Source organism: Polypterus senegalus, chromosome 9 (genome assembly GCF_016835505.1).
Source record: "Polypterus senegalus isolate Bchr_013 chromosome 9, ASM1683550v1, whole genome shotgun sequence".
Classification (NCBI taxonomy): domain Eukaryota; kingdom Metazoa; phylum Chordata; class Cladistia; order Polypteriformes; family Polypteridae; genus Polypterus; species Polypterus senegalus.
Genome location: NC_053162.1, coordinates 173,272,555 through 173,293,994, shown reverse-complemented (window position 1 = coordinate 173,293,994; position 21,440 = coordinate 173,272,555). Strand labels below are relative to the sequence as shown.

At 40.0% G+C, this 21,440-nt stretch overlaps 1 protein-coding gene across 1 annotated transcript in view; it reads right to left on the bottom strand.

The window, feature by feature from the left end:
• abl1 (c-abl oncogene 1, non-receptor tyrosine kinase) overlaps positions 1 to 21,440 on the bottom strand; it is a 136,600-nt gene that overhangs the window by 8,291 nt on the left and 106,869 nt on the right. Inside the window, exons 2-5 of the mRNA XM_039764271.1 lie at positions 16,432 to 16,596; positions 13,811 to 14,106; positions 3,838 to 4,110; positions 566 to 650 (exon numbers count right to left, since the gene is read on the bottom strand). Of these exons, the coding sequence (XP_039620205.1) occupies positions 566 to 650; positions 3,838 to 4,110; positions 13,811 to 14,106; positions 16,432 to 16,596 (819 nt within the window). The remainder of the gene's footprint in view (positions 1 to 565; positions 651 to 3,837; positions 4,111 to 13,810; positions 14,107 to 16,431; positions 16,597 to 21,440) is intronic.

The window sequence follows — 21,440 nt, the reverse complement described above, 5'->3', positions numbered from 1 at the left end:
TAATTATTGGGTACAACTTCATTTTCTCAATTTGCCAAAAACATGAAAGATGCGACATGCTGGGTTTTTCCATAGTTGGTGAGGTTTATTCTCAAACCCACTTAACTCTGTTGCTAGAGTCTATCTCTGAAGAACCAGTTGCTAGACAGGTAATGGCTCTAGACAAGGGGTCAGCCTATCACAGGAGATGGCGCATGGATGCACACTGGGCCGATTTAAAATCATCATTTAAAATTTTCAACACTTGGGGTCGTAAAATGGAGTAGCTGGAGGAAAACACACAAAGACATGGGAAGAACATGCAACATCCACATAGGGTTTAAACCAAAGCCCTGGGTCCATGAACCAACAAGTGAACCACTGCACCATGCTAAATAGCTTTTGTAATTTTCTAATCGGTTTCTCATACATGTCACATTGCAGGGGCAATATCAGGAAAAATAATGGCAAAGGTTAATCGATAATTTAATTCCAATGTCCTAAAAAGAAAAGAAAAAAAAAAAATACAAAAGCACAGTCATCTAGTGAAAAATGCATCGTAAATTCTTGTGAATAGGCCACTCACCCAGGAGCTGCACCAGGTTGGGGTGTTTTATCTCCTTCATCACAGAAGCTTCCTTTAAAAACTCCTCTACCTCCATTGTGTCCTCCTAGAGAAAACCAAAAGAACGGCGCAGATCATCAAAAGGTACAGCACGTCCAGTAAAACAGCCACCTTGAACTACAGTGCATAAACTAAAGGGCCCAGCAGGGGGCCCAATGGCAGGCATGCATTACTCAAAGGAGCTGTTAAAATCAGAACTGGTGAAGTGTCTCACTGGCACCTTGTGACTGGCGGTGTGGACTTATTCAGAATTGTAGTTCTTTGTAGGTAAACACCTTAACCCCGAGTTTCTGCTAAAAACCAGTCTGCAGATGGCTAACAAAAATGTTTCTAAAAAAATAAATAAAAATGGACATAACATCTTATGTTCCGCTGTGATTACGTCTCGGTTATAGTTTTGACATTAATATTTGTCCTTTTCAAGTTTCCTTTCATAAAGATCAGAAAAAGCCTTATTCACACCCTCACATTTCCAATAAAATAATAACACATAACATACAGACATAAAGCCAGCTGTGCATGTTGATGGCCACTGCTTGGGTATTTCGACCTAAACGTCTAGTGGCCTGTATGTGTTTGCTGTGACAAATTTTTATGATGACTTGAAGCAGTATAGAATAAAGAGCCAATTCTGCATGTATAATAATAAAAAAAAAAAAAGGAGTTCAGAGATCAGCAATCTCAACACGGTGGTCCAGATCTAACTATGCAGATCCAGATCGTCTGGATGACTTTGATTTATGCGGGGACGATTCCAGTTCGGTGCGAAGACGATTCTTCATGTCGTCAGTTCGCACACTTCTTGATGGTCCGGGATTTTTTAGGTGATTTTCTATGTAATAAACTTAATAAGTTATAGAGTAATGAAAATTGCATAATTAGATCTGGACCACCCTATACTTGAAATGATCAAGCTGACTTGCAAGAATTTTCTGGGGTGGTCGGGGTTGCACAGCATGATATCCATTCAGGATTTTCCAATGGCACACAGCACATACGGGGTGGTCTCCCACTTAGGGGGATTCCAGTGCTATTTTGGACCTTAGACACGTCAACAACTTTTTTAAGCTAAAAGGAAGCAATGCTGCTTTTGCACTGGTCCTGATCATTGGGGTCACAAACCAGTGAATCCTTCGCCATATTCCAGTCATCTGCTTGACCCATAGCTCCATCATGGAAACATCTGCATTACTACACCACCGATTCAGCTCTACCGTCTTATTGTTACTTGATTTGTGCATTTCATGTTGTATGTTGAATTTGAAATCGCAGTTTTAATTTTGTGGTTGAAACACAAAACCCATCTCACCTGAAGTTGCCTCAAAAGATGGCATATTGAAATTTTTAGTTTGCCAATAAAAGGTGTCATTTTGCTTGACTTCTCACCTCATCCATAATGGCTAACACGGTACAACACCCTAGTGTTTGAAACAGTTATTTATTGATATTCTTTATTTGTGTTGCTTTGCTTATTAATGAGTCATCTGTGTCATTCTACCCTGCGCTGTATTCACATCATCAGTGGGGAAAATCCAGCCACAGCACTGCACAGCACAGTACTACTTCTACAGCCTAATAAGCTTAATTTAACTGAATTTTTATTACACTGCAAAAAGATGTGTGTTAATATTCTAAATTATGGCAAAAAAGCAAATTGCAAGTCTAAAATTCAGGCCTGAGAAAAGGGAACAAGTTGTCGTTTACTTTAAAAGACTAAAACATGAACTACAGCAATGAACACAAAGCAAATCAGATGGCCTCTTCTGCGGAGCTGAACACAGCCATGGCTCCAACGGTGCAAGTTTCTTCATGTAGTGTGCAGGGTGAAGCATGGAGCTGAACTAAGACCCCCCAAGCCTGGCTTTGTCTGTTGAGGCAACATGAATGAGGGGGAGGACAGAAAAAGTTGGGCAAGTGAGAATGAGGCTGTCCAGTACTACTGCAGCACAGTCAGGACACAGACGCGGTTAAAAACAGTCTTTGTTCATAAAAGGTAGAAAAAGTGTACATGCCATTTAGGGCACTGGATGACTGTGATTTCCCTCCACTGTAAACCACAGAGTCAGAGGTTCAATCCTCACCAGTGATTGCTAGTTCCATGTCTTGCCAAGCCTCAGAGGATGGGAGCTTTGAGGTTGCAATTAGATTGGGAAATAACAGAATGAAATGAGGATTGTTGATTAGAAAGAAGTGGAACAGAGAAGGTACACGGCCACATTACAGTACTATAGTTAAGTGCCTAACCCTAGACCTTCAAAATTCTCAAAAGCGCAAAGCCAATCCAGCTGACTTTGTGTAATCAGACAGCGAGTCATATTCAAGGACACCTAGTGGACACTAACAGGAAATCCGTTCCTTAACAAAGAGGTGTAGGGAATCCAAAGCAAGAGTTTTAGTTTAAAGCTTAAGTAGAAACCCTGACACACTTTAAAAAGGATTCAGACTGGACCTTGGGGAGAACTTTGCTATTAGCTAAGCAAGCAGGCTTGACAGACAGAAGAGCCTCCTTTCTCATAAAGTGGGACTAATGCACTAGTCGTCTTACCCTAGCAATGAAAAGACAAGGTGTACTCTGGGATGAAAAGTAATAAGGAGTCTGAAATAAGAGGAATGTACCTAAAAGTGGGAACATAAAATGGCGGACAGACCGGGCTGCAAATCAAATGATCACCTGCCTCACGTCAATGCAGGTTAAACAAGGGAGTGCTGCCCCAGTTATGACTCTAAAACACTGCACAAAATGTCTGTGTGAGAAGTTCAGTTTGGTCTCTTATGCAAATCTGCCTAAAGGCCATTCAAATGGCATCTTCTTCACGCTTGATTCCTATCTTGAGCCCAGTGCTGCAAGAACAGACACCAATTTCCCTGTGATTCTGAACTAAATAGTAGGTTAGAACACAAATCTGTACTTATCAACACAGGAAGTGAATACAGTGGGCAATGTGGACCCCAATAGCTACTAGTCTTTAAACCATGAGGCTATATAAATTCAATCCCCAACACTAAGTTGCTGTGCTAATTTGAAGGAGCTACTTAAGCCACCAAGGCTCTCATGCTCAAAACACGGAAAATATGTAAAGTTTGAGACGTTTAATCCCAGATTTTACAGATCCATTTGTTGATGCTGCCCACATGAAGTAAAGCGATAAATCAAACGCCAGTTCATAGAACATTATTATAACATGTATACATGGCAGATCGATGGCGACCATCTGAGCACATACTCAACTCACCTTTAAAGTCTTGACTGCTACTGTGACATTATACTTTTTCCAGACACCCTCATAGACTTCGCCATACTGTCCGCCACCCAGTTTGTGCTTCATGGTGATGTCTGTGCGCTCAATTTCCCATTTGTCATAGTTGGGTGACACCCCATAGATGGTGGGCTTGTTGCGCTTGGGAGCCGGATAGTGCAAGGTTGTGATGAGCCCATCTGCCACAGTGGAGTGATGGTGTACCAACTCTGCCAGTGAGTTGAAGCGGCTTTCTGATGACACATAGAGCTGCATGGGAAGGAAGGAGATAGCGGGTGGTCACTTCAAATTGATTATTATTATAATATAGAGGTTTACTAACCATAGTGAGGGTATTGTACATACAGTGGGCCACGAGAACATACTGAAATGACCAAAATGCACATCAAGAAAACAAAAATCACACACTAAAAAAATAAAGTATACCAAGGCATTAAATGAAGAAAATGCACATCCTACAGTCACTACTACAAAAAAAATGTCTTAAATTACTGAAAGAGCGCAGCAGTTACTGCAAACCCCCCACTCCCCCTTCAATCGTTGCCTCTGTAGCTGAAATACAAGGCAAAAAATGAGCCTAAACAGGATGTCATGTCCCTCACATGGGAATACAAATTCACGCCAACCCAGTTATGGCTTTCCAAATACAGAAGGAAACTGGAGTACCTGGAGACAACTTACAATGGTAAGGCATACAAATTGGGCATGGGATGGAGCACAGGTCACTGAACCCATGGTGTCAATGCTGCCCACTGGGCTAAGGTGAAGGATAGCCAGACAGCCACAGAGGCCCACATTAGAAGAGCCTCTTCAGGCCTTTCTACTTTTTTCTACATAGTCCCTGGGGGAATATATAAGGCAAGTATAGTGGCAGGGTAAAAGTTTCAAGTTCAACTTTAATGGGTTTGCATGTCTAGGCACCCCAAAAACACAATATGACCACATTCAGAGTGGACAAATCACAGAGGAAAAGGGAAAGCTGGCACAGTTATTAGCACTGATTGGCCTACCGATTTGAAGTATAAACACTATTAGATTTTACATAAAAGAGTAATAACTGCATGGGAAAGGCACTATATAAATAAAATATCATCATCATCTAGTGTATATAGGGAAACTACTGTGATGGGATTGAAGTTTTGACTCAACGAATTCAAGAGTTTTCATAATTAATGCATTCTTTGGGGTAACTGCCACAGCCACCCTGAACTTGGTCAAGTTGACCTGATAATATTACATGTCATATTTTCTCTGTGACCATCACCACCTTACAAAGTATCCTATACATGGAAATATGGAGACACAATTAACAGTCATATTCTAATGCATAGCTGTCTGAGTTGAGGGGATTCATATTTAGGGCTGAAGGCATTAGAGAAACAATTAGGTAATGTTCTAGAAACGAGCAAAATTATTTCACAAGGTCTCATATGCTTTCTAACTCTTAGAGGGCCATTCAAGCGTTGTTTTGATCAGCAATACTCTAAGCGACTAATTCTTTTGCATTTAGACAGTACCACCTTGCTTATACCAGTGGTACTCACCCTTTATGGTCTGGCAGCACAGTTTTGTATTTTTAAATTCACTGACAATCCACTAGCAGCAATTGCAAAACACTCCCATGGTGAAATGAACATGACCAAAGGTCCCCCTGGCTGAAATAAGACCACTTGGAGATGGGAAAACATAATCACACTGTGCTGCCGATTGCTTAGGAAGACCACTCGCAAACAGACGTCAACAACCATGACCCACCATCGGCAGCCTGGTCATGATCGAGTCATTGAGAAACACTAGCTCAGGTAACAAACCACAAAACACTCTAAAACTAAAAAACGCACCCTGTGACCCACCAGCGCCACAATCCAGTGGTTGAGAAACATTGTCATACACAGACCTGGCTGCCGAGACATGAAGATGGATCTGTGCCACTCTGTACCTACCGGCACTTTAATTATGCATACAGGAGGCCCACAGACCCTCAATTACAATGACCCGTATTCTTTGTGATCGACATGCGGCCAAATGGTCGGTCCCAAATGGAGCCTTAAGTCGGCACATGACTTTAATTCATATGCCTTGTCTTGTTAGGAAAGTATTAAACTGACCTAATATTTCTTTTGCCAGGATTGCAGATGATGGCAGGTACCTACTTCACTTATATATAGAATTTACTACATCCATCATACACCCAACATTGATGATTTGTGATAAAACCACTTGTTTAGAAGGGTCCTCACTGTCCTGTGTACACAGCACAGTGAAATGCTTGCTTATTCTATTCAACATGCCATCAGACATGATTAGCAAACATAAACCATCTAACCTTGAAACTTCTTTCTTCCTTACCTGAAAAATTTAAGAATATGGCTTATATTTTTTTTTCCTCCGACTGGTCTATTCATGGAACTGGATGGGATGTGGGAGGCGGGGGAGTGCTGTGTGGGTTACTCTTTTCCTTTAATTGGCTCCTGTGTTTTTGTGTACACATTTTGTTTCAATTGGAAACCGATCACAGAAAAGGGCACGGTTTACAACACGGTCTTATAAACACTTATCTTTGGAAATTCTGAAAGCTAAAAAAATCATTTTGTTAAATATAAGTGGTACTGTGGCTAACGGACAAAGGTGTCAGGTCACTGTCACCAACTCAACTGGTGACACTTCGAAAGCAAATCAACCCGTGGACGTTCAACCATCCTTGTATTAAGCTACTGACTCCCATCTTGAAAATAAAACATAAATCTTGGACAGAGCACACTCACTCATACCAGGCCAGTACAAAGTCCCACACAGCTAGTGACCAGGCTGAGAATCAATCCTGGACCTGTGGAGCTATGAGGCAGCAGTGGAGACCACTACACAATGGTACCACCCTGCTTTCCACTCTAACATATCCCTGAAATTAAGGGGTAGGGGGGGAAATCATCCATCTTATGGCCTTCTTGTCCAGTTCAGGGATGTAGCGAGTGGGCACCTACCATGGCAACAACGGGGTTCACAGTGCAAACCACCCTTGGACAGGGAGCCAGACAAATGAAGAGCACACTCACACACATTCACTCACTCCGATGGCACCAAATTAAACATGTCAATTATTTTCAAGTTTATAGAATTGAAGAGGAAAACCCAAACACTTAAAAAAAAAAAACCCAAGCATACATGGAGAGGTAAATAAGCCCACCTTTCTAGAACATCTTCTAGTGCATTTTTAAGACACTATATGCCACTGGCTCATTAACTGCTGCTGGCCTAAACGTGTTCATGTTGCTCTCCCACTACAAAGACTAGGGTGGGTGACTTCACAAGGTCCCAGACTCCCTTTCCACCCATCAATTGTGAATTACAGACCAAGCCAGTGTCTTCATATCAAACGACTTAGCTAAAAATGACCACACTTGGGCCAAAAGGAATCTGAAAAATCCTGCAAAATTACAAATACCCGCTACTTAAGCGTCTTCCTACTTGCATTTGCTCCGTAGCAATTCGCTGCACTGTGATTAAGCGTAGCCTAATTCCACCGCCAGCCATCGTCCAAACTGGAATTTCATTTATGTTCTCAGAGGGAGGGAGAACAATGTGACAGGAGCGTCCCCTTTTGAGTAAAAAATGAAGTTACACACACATTCAAAGCAAATAATTCAGATGTGCAACCTCCCAGACCACTAACTGGTGACAATATTGCAGGTCTCTCAGTACGGCTTGTGAATCCTTAATTAATGCTTTCATAAAACCAAATGAAGCTCTCATATTTACAAGTCATTTCACCAGCGTATCAAAGGCTATTCAAATGCCTCAATACACACTGATAAATAACCACTTTACTGGTGGGCTTCTACTGTTTTACGAAGACCAAAAAAAAGCCTTTATTAGGGTCTTGTTACATAACAGTTCAGTATGGGACTAACAGATGCATTGTAGGTAGAACCTGGATAATTCATCCAATGATCACGCTCTCCGACCCACTTTATCCAACTGCAGGAGAGCAGAGGGCAGCACATAAGGAAACAGCCCTGGACAGAGTGCCAGCCCATCACAGGGCACATTCATGGGAAACTGCCAGTTCACCAAAACCATCTAGAGATGGAAACTCCTCACAGAGAACACGTTTTTGTAGGATTCAACACCTCTAAAGATACAAAGCAGTCTTGAGAAAATAACGACAGCAGCACTTATACAGCACATTTTCATATGAAGAATGTTGCTCAAAGTGCTTTACAAGACGTCAAAGAGATAGGATTACACTTTGTTTGTCCCCAAGATTAAATAAACTGAAAATATACAAATATAATACAGAGATGATTTGCATCTTACCATCACACTAACCTTTTTGAATTCATGTATTTAGACTTACAGGTTTCAAAGACACCCAGAAATAGTGTACTATAATTGTGGAAAAAAAACGGGTTTTCCTGTTATTCCACCATTCCAAAATCCACATCAGTGTATACTTGTTTAATGCTGCCTTCCATGTGATAAAAAAAAATTATAGAAACAAAACCAGATTTGAGTTTTGTGCTCCAGTTTATTTATTTTGGACAATTCTAGCTGGAGTACACAATTTAAAACAACTGAGGGAAAATCCAAAATGAGTGCACATTACTCTTTTATGATTTGCACCTCAAATTTAGCCAATTGGTAAAACGTCAAAGATTCACGGGAAATACTTTACTCTGTTCAAGAGAAGAGCAAGTAGAAAAACCACTGGGAATTAAAATGTGTGGGGAGACACCAGTCTGAGTAAATATGGCAGGGGAAGGATTAGCTACGGATGAACATCCTGAACTGAAACAAAAGCTTATTTGTTTATTAATACACAGCGGCCAGAAAAGGTTTTCACCCCCTTTGAAGTTTTCACATTTTATTGTTACACAACAGTGAAGTTAATTTTGGCGATGATATGCTGAGAAAGACTCTTTAATGTCAAAGTGAAAACACATCTCTGCAAAGTGTTCAAAGATAATGACAAATATAAAACACAAAACAGTTGATGTGCCCACTTCCATTGAATGTTTTCTATAGGCACTGTGCTGTATGATACGATGGGTTAATATATTCACATCAGTATTTGTTAAAGATGGTGTATGGAGGCTACCATAGATTTTCAAGAAATCATCTGCCCACTTAAACAGGCATCTTCTTCATTCTTATTTATGAAATCAACTGTTCAGCTTTTTTAGCATTTATACATATTTATTTTCAAGTCATTTAGCCACAGTTTCATTTATCCTGTTGTTTCCTTTCCAACTAGTTTTGAATTTCTGAACAATTCAATAAAATGTATTCAGGGCCAAAAGTGAGTCAACATTCCTCTCTTGAACATGGCTGGATTTAAATGTAACACTCTTGTATTCGACCTACGTTTCTTCCCAAGTCACCAAAGACACACGTGTTAAATAGTTAGCTGGAATATCCAAATGCCCCTGCACAAGAATGAGCGATTTGGGCCCAACAATGGACTGGCATCTCACTCATTTACTAACATGTGCCCATCCGGGGTTACTCCCTATGCTACCAGGATAAGCATCGGCCACCCTAAACCAAGAAATGATTTTTACCAGATTTGAAAAATGTAATCTTATGGCGCTGTTTGAGTTATACATTGGGTAGCACAGAAGTGCAGTGGCTTCATGGCTCCAGCAATCTGGTCTGAATTACTCCAAATCATTCTCTTGGGAATTATACATGTTTTTCCACTATTTGTAGAGGTTTTCCCCTGAGGTTTCCAGTTTCCTAACATTTTAAAGATGTCAGTTTGGTCGACTGGCGACTCTAAACTGGCCCAGGGTGAGGTTGCTGTACAAGGACTGACTGGACAAGATGGATGCACTGACATCAACACTTGGATGGACAGCACTTGTTTATGTGTCAGTCTGAAAATCTGGCATAGATATGCAAGTGCAAAAAAGTAATACATACATTTTACAAAATGAAAACACACACAATTTTATGGACAATCAGAATTAAAATGTTGTTTCCACTACTGCTTAAGATGTAAATATTTGTGGGTTACAAAATGGATGGATGGATGGATGGATGGATTCAAAGATCTAAAGGATTAAATGCACCAAAGAGCCTCTACCTTCAAATCTATCTTTACCATGACTGCTCTTTTTCATCCTTAACCAAGACACAAGTTTCCTTCTTTTTTTAGTAATTTGGTTATGTATTTGAGGGGTTGCTGTTTGTTATAATATTTATTAACCTTCTGCAAGAAGTTAAGTTTATCCTGTGGGACAAATAAAGTGCTATTTACCTAAATCTCAACTAGTAATGTGTTTAACAAACAAACAATAGTAACATTGCAGCTTCCCCGACTCCGTAGCTTTTGACTGGAATTCAATTATGGTGTGAAAATGACTAAAGCCACTGCTGCCCACTGCAATTAAGGGAACAAACTGTTAAGAATGTGAATTCTCAAAATGAAATGAACAAGCCAGAACAAAAAGAATCCTTTGTGGTAATTCCATCACAACAATACACTGATCTGTAGCTCTTCTACATCACTTCCTCCACAAAGTCACAATGCCGAGTCCATATCTTTAATTAAGGGGGAAAAAGTGACTGGCATTTGAGGCCTGCTTCTGAAGTAAAGAATGAATAATTAAAAAAAGGAACACACTAAGAACATACATTTAAAAAGCAAAGGCAGCAGTGAGGTGTTTGGCATTAATGTTAACTTTCAAAAACGTACCTTGTGAAGGACTCATTTCTAAACTGTAAATGTGGTGCATTCAGAATGTGGAGAGCAGGATGACCCTCAAGACACGCTCTGTTACATGTTTCAAATCACATCTGGACTGGTCAAATTCACTAAATGTAGCTGGTTTAGCTTAATAGCTGGTGTCAAACACTACTGGGGCCTCTTTAATACCAACACCAATACGCCTGCATAGGAAGCTCACGATAACAGAATTTTAGTATTCAATATCGATACCAGCGAAAGTTCACGATACTTGTTACATTTCAATACCTCGGCAAAAATAGAAATAGTACTTAATCACTTTATTATTAAAAGTAATGCCACCATAAACGTGAAAAATATTTTGCTTTTTTCGGGAACGAATATAAAATATATACAGGTACATACTAATACATTCCCTAATTTATCCAAGGTAACTTACACTATTTGAGATACAAGTGGTTCCATTTCTTTAGTTTTTTCAATTGAAGCACAAACAGGTGAAATGACCGCCTCGTGGTCACAAAGTGTCAGCTCTTTTGACATTCCTGAGCCTTCACAAGGCATCACTGGTGTATATTTGTCATAATATTACTTATTCATTATTGAGCTATTGTAAAAAGGCTAAATTTCCCACTGAGGACAAATAAAGATCTCTCTATCCATCTATAACAAATGAAGTTGAATATAAATAACTGAAAATTTTTACAGAAAGAAAAACATGAAAATAAATCATGGAGCATTTATAGCAACAAGGTACATTAAAGACTGAAAAACATAATAAAGTCGTGGTGTACAATACACACAGGGAACAGTACTACGTGAGAAGGCAGTATGGACACCTGGCCTTTCAGCACAAATCTATGGAGGTAAGCGATATCGTGATCATGTGTGCTGTCACAGTAGTGTCAAGTACCAATTCCATTTTATTGTCCATTTATCATGCTGTCTGGTGCATTTTGTGTATTTCTGATACCTAAATCAAACATTGCAAATAAAAACACACTTTATTGTACTATATAATTAAAAAAAAAACATCAGTTTAGGTGCATTGGTGATTCTAAATTGTCCCTAGTGTGTGTGTGCCCTGTAGTGGGCTGGCGCCTGCCCGGGGTTTTTCCTGCCTTGTGCCCTGTGTTGGCTGGGATTGGCTCCAGCAGTCCCCCGTGACCCTGTACTTGGGATATAGCAGGTTGGATAATGGATGGATAAACAACATAAAGGATGTAACAATGTTACTGATATTTGTCTAAGGAAGAAAATGCATTATTATTGTGGTTCTTATTGTTAAATGACTTGCCTGGGGAAACAAAATGAGTCGGAATCAGTAAATAAACTAACAGCCTTGTAGATAAAGGTCCAGTGCATTAGCCACTGCCCACACCGCTTCGATGCAGGAGGTGCAGTCTTTCCCTTCACAGTCCTCCGAATTTTATTTTTCTTCTTTCCATTACAATGGATATTAAATTGTATTAACACCACCAAAACAAACAGGCAATGGGCAAGGCAACCCTCAAGTCATGCTTCGTTACATGTTTCACATTATATTTGGACTGGTCAAAGATCCAAAAAATTAACTGGTTTAGCTAAATACCATGTCTAAAGATACGCTACGAGGGCTCCTTTATACCGACAGCAATATGCCTGCATAATGCCGCACTGGGACTGTAACTGACGAGTCACAAGTTTTTTCTTTCAGTGTTCTTCCCTATAGTTATTCTAATGTACTGTATATATTTGAGAGGGATTTGTTATATCATTTTATTTATTATTGAGATACCATAAAAGGCTGTGTAAGAGCCAATCTTAGAAAGTTAAAGTTTTGAGTTAAACTCATATTGTTGTTTGCTTAATTTGAATACAATATAAATGTCTTTCATAGTCATAACTTATGGTATAATCTTTTCCCCCTATAGTTAACAAGAGATAGAACCTTCTTACTATAACTGAGTAACAGTGTGATAATAAGCTCAGTTGGTTTCGAACAGGTCTCAGTAAAGAGGGGCTTGAAAGACCCATTTAAGCTTAGAAATGGGATAAGCACACAGTTTTCTGACCGTTTTAAAATGGTCCAGAAATGTTAAGTAAATAGTAACGATTTGAGATGTAACAAGATTTAAGCTTAGAATTCAACTTTTCTTAACATTAATTTTCCCTTTTATGCTATTTTAATTTTCTTTTTTTTTGCGTGATCTGTCTTACTTTAAAACTTAACTAAACTTTCAAAAAATGAAGATATTTTGTCTGTGGAATCATTTCTGCGCGTCAGGCTTTTGTTGAATCCCATTTTTTGAGTTGAAGCTGCAGAACTTTGGTAATTTTGGGAAAACGCAGCTACAGGCTGAATAAGGCTGAAAAAATAAAGATCTATTAGTAAATGCATTAACTTGTACTTGAAGGTCCAGCGTCTCGGCCACTATCCACACTGCGTACATGCAGGAGGTGCAGTCTTTCCCTTCAGACTCCTCTCGCTTTTACTTTTATTCTTTCCACTACAAGCTATGCTTATTTACATCACCATGTGCCACTGTCTTTACAACCAATTTGTGAAGTGAATGTGCTGGCAGAATACTACTCTGTTCGTCCACAAAGCAGGATTGGATGTGGTTCACATAAAGTTAGCAATACCAGTCACATAAAAGAAGTCTATTTTCAGTCTATAGACACAGAACTGTGAAGTGTGCTGTTCATATCGTCCAAATGCACACCTGAGAAACACAAGTAAGGCTGCTCCTGCTTACATTTATCACGTGATGTTCTATCTAATGTCCTGCGGTGGGTTGGCACCCTGCCCAGGATTGGTTCCTGCCTTGTGCCATGTGTTGGCTAGGACTGACTCCAGCAGACCCCCCCGTGACCCTGTGTTCGGATTCAGCGGGTTGGAAAATGGATGGATGGATGGATGTTCTATCTAATGTATAATGTACTCACTGCGTAATGTTTTTATTATACTCCTGTCGTATTTCTAGTCTATGGCAGTTTCAATATGATATGTAAAACTAATCTGAACATAACGTGCTGAGCTGTCACCCTTTGTAACTGACATGACTGCTGTGAGCTGTCTGACAGATAGGATGGCGATATGATTATAGACTTCACTAACTGCACATCATTCGAGATTTCTAGCCTGTATACCGATTTGTATTTTGTAAAATTGATGATGCTTTATCACGTCGTGCTCCAGCTCGTTGCATGCACATATGATGTATAAAGCTTATAGAAAAATTGCTAATGGATCAAATTAGGCTCCTCAGGCTTGACACTTACCTTGCCATCTGAGGCTGTGTTGATTCTGTAGTGGTATACTCTGCCTTCATAGCGCAATGAGATGGACCTCTGTCCCGGGCTGCTCTCACTCTCTCGTACCAGGAAGCTGCCATTGATTCCACTGCTCAAGAGGTACTCTGCAGCATTGCGTGAAACTGGGCCGTGGTACCAGGAGTGCTTCTCCAGGCTGTTGACAGGTGTAATGTAGTTACTGGGCACCCAGCCTTGGCCATTTTTGGTTTGGGCCTCACACCACTCTCCATTGTGGTTGTAACCTAGGACACGGAGCTTTTCCCCTAAAAACCAAAAAAAGTTAACTGCATGAGACTTTTTAAAAAAAAAAAACTGGCACTGCTACTTACACAGAATGACAAACAAACAGTATGAAGCCACTGTGAACTTCCTTTTAAGCACGTGCAGCCTTGGGCTTCTTTTTTATGACAAACAGTACAAAGGCTATCTAAACAAATTTGTAAGACTTATTGTTTCTTTTTTTTCACTGTTTTTCTATTATTGTTGTTTTTCTTATTGGAATAAAATTAAAAGTTGTTTATAAAAAAAAATGCCATGACGGGATGTAAATTTTAAACAATAGGTTGTAACTGAATTTCTTGTGGTGTTAAAACAGATCTGTACTGGATATTAACAGATAGTTAAAAAATGTACACAGAGTAAATTCTGTTGATGAAAGCACTGCTAGTCATTAAGTCTCACGAATTGTGGGTTCTGAAAAAAAGAAGAGTGGAACTTACAGACAAGGCCCTCCATTGATACTACTACACCATCCTCAGGAAACTGTGACACACATCATCATAATATTGATGTTTTAGGTATCAGGGGACCCTAAAATGTCGAGATCCATCGAAAACCGGAGATTGAAATTTTTGAAAATCTAAAGCTTTCGCTCCTCCCCCATAAATGACAGATTAGGGTGGGGGAGAGCGGAAAGCAAAAATGACAAGTGTTGCAAATTATTCCTTATTCTATGAAAAAGGTCAAACAATTAGACAGTAAATTAACTGCAATTAAATGAAGAGTTTCTTTTTACAGTAATAGCTTTTAAGTAAATACGAGGGGGACCCAAAAATTCCCAGAATCAGTCAAAAGCATGGGAGCAGGGTGTAGTTATCAAACATGCCACTAGGTGTTCATAAGTCCGCCAAGGAGAATCGTGCGTAGTTGATCAAGGGTTTCTGGTGCTTACGTTACAATCATGCGGATGACTTGGGCAATATTTCCTCACTAAGCCATCATGGCATATTTAAGAGATAATGACAATCATGGTTTTTTTTTTTTTTGACTTTGACGGACTTGATCTTAAAAGATAATTTTTTCCCTGTAGACAGATTGTTAATCAGTGACTTTACACTGAACTATCGAGGCGTCTATGGGATAACATCACAGGAAAGAAAAAAAAATAATAAAAACAAACACATTCGGAGGAGAGGCGCATCCAAACCTGTATTTCTGCATCATGACAGTGTACCTGCAGACTCTGCTCTGTGTTGTCAGTCAAAGAGCTTTAGACCACAAACAATGTGATTACACTTATTTGCCAGTTCTTGCTCCCTTCTTTTTGATCCCGAAATTAAAACTGAGACTGGAGGGAAGAAGAATTGCTACCATGGAAGAAATCGAACAAAGAACGCAGGAGGTTCTAGACATGGGAACAAACATTCGGTACAGGGAATATTAAGAAGAATGGAAGAAGTGCAGGGACAAGTGCATTGCATATCAAGGAGAGTATTGGGACGATGATTAAAATGGAATTGCTTTTTATAATAGTTTGGTTTTTTTTCCCCAAATTAACAATTTTGAGAATTTTTGGGTCCCCCAACATTTATGTGTTCCCAGTAGTTTAGTCCGTTATAAGAAACTTCATTATCAGATTTAGAAGTGCCACAGGAGGACCAGAATGGAAACTGGCATTGTTAATTCTGTGGCCAAAACTGATGTCTCCTTCCATGCCACTCTCAACTTCCACAGCTCCATTCACATAATGTCCTCCTATCTGCCTCATCCACGTCCTGCACAATGACACCAATGGCTGCATCTCACACTACGCACTTGGGGGTCAGAGGCAACACCACCTGCACTCACTTTCACCAATTCCATTAAGCCAATCCAAGCCAGGATCCCTAAGGAGACGCACCAGACGCCACACACCAGTGAATTTTAGCACAGGAGATGAGCCTCTCTATCTTGTGCCCCCCTTTTTTACACTCTGTACTGGTGCCTATAATGTCTGGATACTAACCTCAATGATTCTGCTGCATGCAGTTTCTTTTCTTGAGCTTCTATTGCATTAAATTTTCATGACATAATGGGTAAATTGTATTTATTACTCTATAAAAATAACTACAATACTCGTGGAATACTTAAGCACTCAAGAGAAATGACTTTACATCCTATAGAATGTATATCATCAAAGGCAAACATTGACGATTCCAGGTAGGACATCAAGCGCTTTAGGCCGACTTAGTTAAGTTAAAGTTTTATAACCAACTTATTACTTTATTCATTTTGATAAAAATGTGATCACCAAAAAAAAGTGTTTCAAATCTTCCTAGGCAAACCTGACATTTCTAAAGGACCTCATGGTTTCATCTGGTCCTGCTTACCTTTGGTTATGCTCAGAGTGTTGTCCCCACTGGCTACAAAGTCATACAGTGCAACAAAGAGGTTGGGGTCATTCTCGCTGGGGCCTGCTAGTAGATTCTCTTTGGAGTTCCACCGGGCTGCTTCAGTCAAACCAGGAGGCTCAAATTCAGGTCGCTGGAGAGCTTCTGTATTTAACAAAAAAAGGAAGGAAAAACTTATAAACATAAGCAAAAAATTCAGTTTTATTTCCCAAGCACTCTCTTTATATATTTACAGGTTTCCTTGGTTTTGTCAAAGGCGGCAGGCATGAGTACATAAAGTTACTAAAAGATCGTGCCACCAGAGGTGACCAGAATGTTCTTATCTCCAACAAAATGGTCAGCTATCCAAAAGCCAAGAATCAAATTGGTGCAAAAACACCTCAACTCAGGATGCATGGCTCTTGCTAGTGTAAATGGTATCACAGTGAACAACTCAATTAGACGGGAAGACAACCTGGACCCATAGGAGCCACCGTCCGATTTTCAAAGCTTCAACAGAGGAAGGAGATCTACTTTCTCAAACTCCAAAAGTTGAATGGAAAGCGGAAGGAGGCACAACACAATACAGACTCGTCCTACAACAGGAAGAGAGTCTTGTGCTCTCTTTTGCAAACTGTGAACAGTAATGACCCTAAAAACTGAAATCTGCAGCGGCATAGCTTTCACAAACATGTGATGTCACTCCAAAGGTTTGTTAAAATGGAAAGAGGAAGCAGGCTGCTAAAGGGGGGGAGCCCGCCCTCCCCGAGATGAGTTTCCTCAATCCTGCACTTACAAAAATAGAAATTCATCCACAGTCAGCAGTAAATGGGGAGTCAGGAACGGCCCCTGCAGAGACCAGCACAAAGGACTATGAAGCAACCCTGGCGCTCCTCTTATCAGCATGACACACGCTATGGAAATTCCCGACTCCTGCAACTTTGGTCAAAAAAAGGGGAAAAAGATGTTTGAATTATAAAAAAAAACAAAAAACTAAATGGCAAAAATACAGCAAACATCTGACAAAGCTGAGTGGACAATAATGAGACGGACAGCAGATATTTGGAATCTTGAAGAGAAGGACAGGAGAGAGATTTTTGGAAATATAAACCCCAATTTGACCAAAGCCGCCTTGGGGTTATAAAAGACAAGTCATGGGATCAAACCCCCCCCACACCATGAGCAACCTCAGTCAGACGTGATTAAAGTGCACATTGCAGGGGATTTGCATACATTTTGGTCACATCATGTACAAATTACAATACATTTTATACACAGACCCCGACTTCAGAAGACCATAAGGTCGGACACATGGCAATGGCAGGTATATTAAAGCAGTCACACAGTATTTAGTACTTTGTCACGTAGCCCTTGCATGCGGTGACTGCTTGAAGTCTGTGATATACAGACATCACCATGTGCTGTGGATCACTTGTAGACATCAGCGTATTTAAATTTTACATATCTCATTTATATGTACACAGTCACAGCTTTAAGCACTTTGGAGAAAATCCATACATTTCATGACACATTTATTCATTTTCACTTACTTATTATCACTGTGTTATTTAACTATTCAATGTCACATTTCACAATACATTTATTTATTTGTGTATTTATTTATTCCTCTATAAAAGAGGGCCAGAAGCCACACAAGTAACTATGGAGAGAAGAAAGAAATGAAAACCATGTAGGAAGCCAACGCATCACTGGACTCTTGCACAACAGGGCAATTTACAAGTGTGGCACAGTCACCAGTCAGCCCTCCAGTTCAAAGTTGCTACAGCCACAAGACATGCTCTGTGAGAAGGGTCAGCTTGGGAGATTACTTCAAAGTCCCAAGTGTTAAGAAGATGAATCATCACTCAGCCGTATGCTCTCCTTAACTGTCAAATATTTTCTTTTCAGGTTGAAGAATGCTTTACATGATGCACACATTAGTCTTATCAATACTGGAACACAAAACACAAACTTTTCCCACATCAAGTCACAGTGTCTACATCTGCAAACAAGCACAGTTTGTTCAATAGGCCGAGTTAAGTTGATGTCACATTACGCAACCTAGTCAGAGGGGGTGTCAAACTTAACTGATCTCGTCGCCGAAGGTGGTCAGATTATGGGACTAGAAACTGAAGGGTATGACAAATTAGAAGACTCTCACGACTTTCCAGCACAGTTGTACATTTGCAAAGGATTACCAGATTACCCTTTTTTCTGACAACCAATATCGTGCTGCCTCATAGAACTGGTTCCTGTGCAAAGGATTGACAGGTACAACAAGTTCTGCTGCAGTCTCTGCCCTTTTATTACCCACTTTAACACATTCTATCATGATACATAAAACACAACAACATCTGACAGATGAGCTTCTCTGTTTGCGAGGTTCAGGATTTCTCATCCCTTCATTAGATGTATTGTACTTCAAGAGTGAGTGCTCGCTAGTTGTCAGCTCTCACACACACAGGAGCTACGACTTGAGACAAAAATCAAAAATTGTTGGGCTGAGTTGCAGATCGGTTAGAGGAGTGTTTCCCGAACTCCGCCCTGTGGCCCCGCCCCCTGACTGCAGGTTTTTGTTCCAATCAGATTCACAATCAGTGACAACACCTGATAACGCTGATCTCATTTAATTAGCTATTATTTGTCTTTTATTCTACATTCAGAAAAGCACAGCAGCGTGACTTTTACATTTATAAGACATTTAAAAATATTTCTGTTTTTGCTACAGATTTAAATGCTTAACTCTCTTTTGTTGATTTTATTATATTTTGCCTTTCTCTGTGCAGTTTGCTTCCTTTGTTGTATCTTATTAATGACAATTAAAAATGTGCAGAGCAGACAGGCTGGCAAGCGACACTGAATATTCAAAGGCTGCAACTACTTTAGCATCAGACCCACTAACTAGTAAATAATGCATTAAACAAACAATTAGAACACCTAGAAAAGTAGAATGAAAATCAAGATAAAGATATTGTTAAGAAAAAAAAATACATTATTCCCATATAACAGTTTACTACATTTTAATAAACTGTTTTTACCAAATTTAGTTTTCTAATTTCTATATTGTTCCCAAAACACACAATCTGGGAAATATCAGTCCACTTAATTAGTCCAGGAGTCCAATTAAAAACAGAAGCTGTTGGGACAAAAACCTGCAGCCACAGGGGGTCCCCAGGGCCGAGTTTGGGAAGCACTGGGTAAGACTGAGAGGATGGGCAAGTCCAACTACGTGAATGGCGGTCACAGGAGCAAAAGGCAACTGCTCCCAACTCGCTAAAATCATGTAAATGAATTGTACGGACTGAAAATTGGTTAAAACGTCAGGGCAGAGTCTTAAGAAAGCTGCCTCAGTGTGACCCAAATGCAAATCTGAGCACAACTAAAATATATACCACCACTACAAATGGCAGAGACTGACAACACTTGACTGAGTTGGCAACCAATAAAGAGATAAGGATCGAGTGATCATAAGAATTTTTCCAAAGTGCTAAACTTGATTCAAAACCACAAAAGGAGTTAACACATTTTTTATAGATTGAATGACATTGAAGGAAAGTCACAACTACAGACACGGGAAGCAACCACAATTCCTTGCTTTGAAATTAAGCAGTGACCACCATGTTACCAGTTGTGAGCTAGCACTGCCGCAACAGGAAACCATCCTTTGGAAAACCGTGGGGCACAAACACAGATGAAGCCAAAAATGCAACAAACAATAAAATAAACTGCTAGGAACCTCAACATGAGAAAAATAATCAAAAACTGTTTAAAGCTATCGGCAGATCTCGAATCTCCTTTGGATTATCTTCTTCCACAAGTGATGCACTCCTCTGCACCCCCAACTGACATTTTAAGAATGACAGCCTGACGCAGAATCACTTCGCTTATCTGAAACCAAAGTCATCCTTGAGTCTCAAAGATGACACAGGCCCGGGTGACGTAAATCTGAAGAAGTTTCATCTATGAAATGACACACCGCATTTTTTTAATAGCGTGTCACTCATCTGTGTGTTTAAATTACAAAATCGTTGTACAGCTGAAAAAGGCGTCTGATCTGAAGCAGCACATTCCTTTCACATTGTGTGTCAAGTACAGCTTAACCATGTCCTCAGACTGCCTACATACTTTTAATGGTCTTTGCTTCTTAAAAATTGCCACTTCAAAATCTTCCATAGCATATCACAGTGCCTACATCTGCAAACACACACAAATCATGTTCAATATCACGGTACACTACTTCCAGTCAGTTACTGTTAGATTATGTGACTAGAAATCGCCGAGTATGAGAAACCAGCTTACTCTGCAAACTCTCAATTCTTATTGATGAACTCTCTACATCAGGCTTGTCTGCTGAGCACTGATGCCGTCTTACTCTACATTGTGTGAATCCGGATCTCTCTGTTGTTTGTGTGGAGTCAGTTTGTTCTCACTTCATCTCTGTGGATATTTTGGTTCCTGCCTTGTGACCAGTGCAGCCAAGACAGCCTCCCAGAAATGTAAACTGGATTAAACTGCTCTGAATTGTTGCATTCAAAATTTTCAACTAACTTGTGATGTGATCTTGAGCCAATCATTTCACATTGCACCATTGTCATAAGGGCGGATATGAAAGACACTGACCGGAAAAGTGGGGAGCACTGCTGACTCATGGGGTTCATACTATGACCTGTAGAGGAGCCCCAAACCCCAGATACAACCACACAGATACAAGTCCAGATTTAAATGTAAGATTTATTACAATCCAAATACCTTTAACAAGGTTCTTTTTTGTTTGTTGCACAAGCACAATATAAATCTCTTCTCTTTCTTTCCTCCACAACTCCCAGGTAAGCTTTGCCCTCATTCACCTCAACACCTGGATGATGCAGAGCAACTACTCTTATCCAAGACATAAGCGTACTTATGGCACAAAGGCATTGCCTGCAGGAAACATTTCTGGGTCAATCGAAAGTTCAATAAAGTAGGGGGCACCCATGGAACCCAATAGGGCTGCTCCATGAAACTACAAT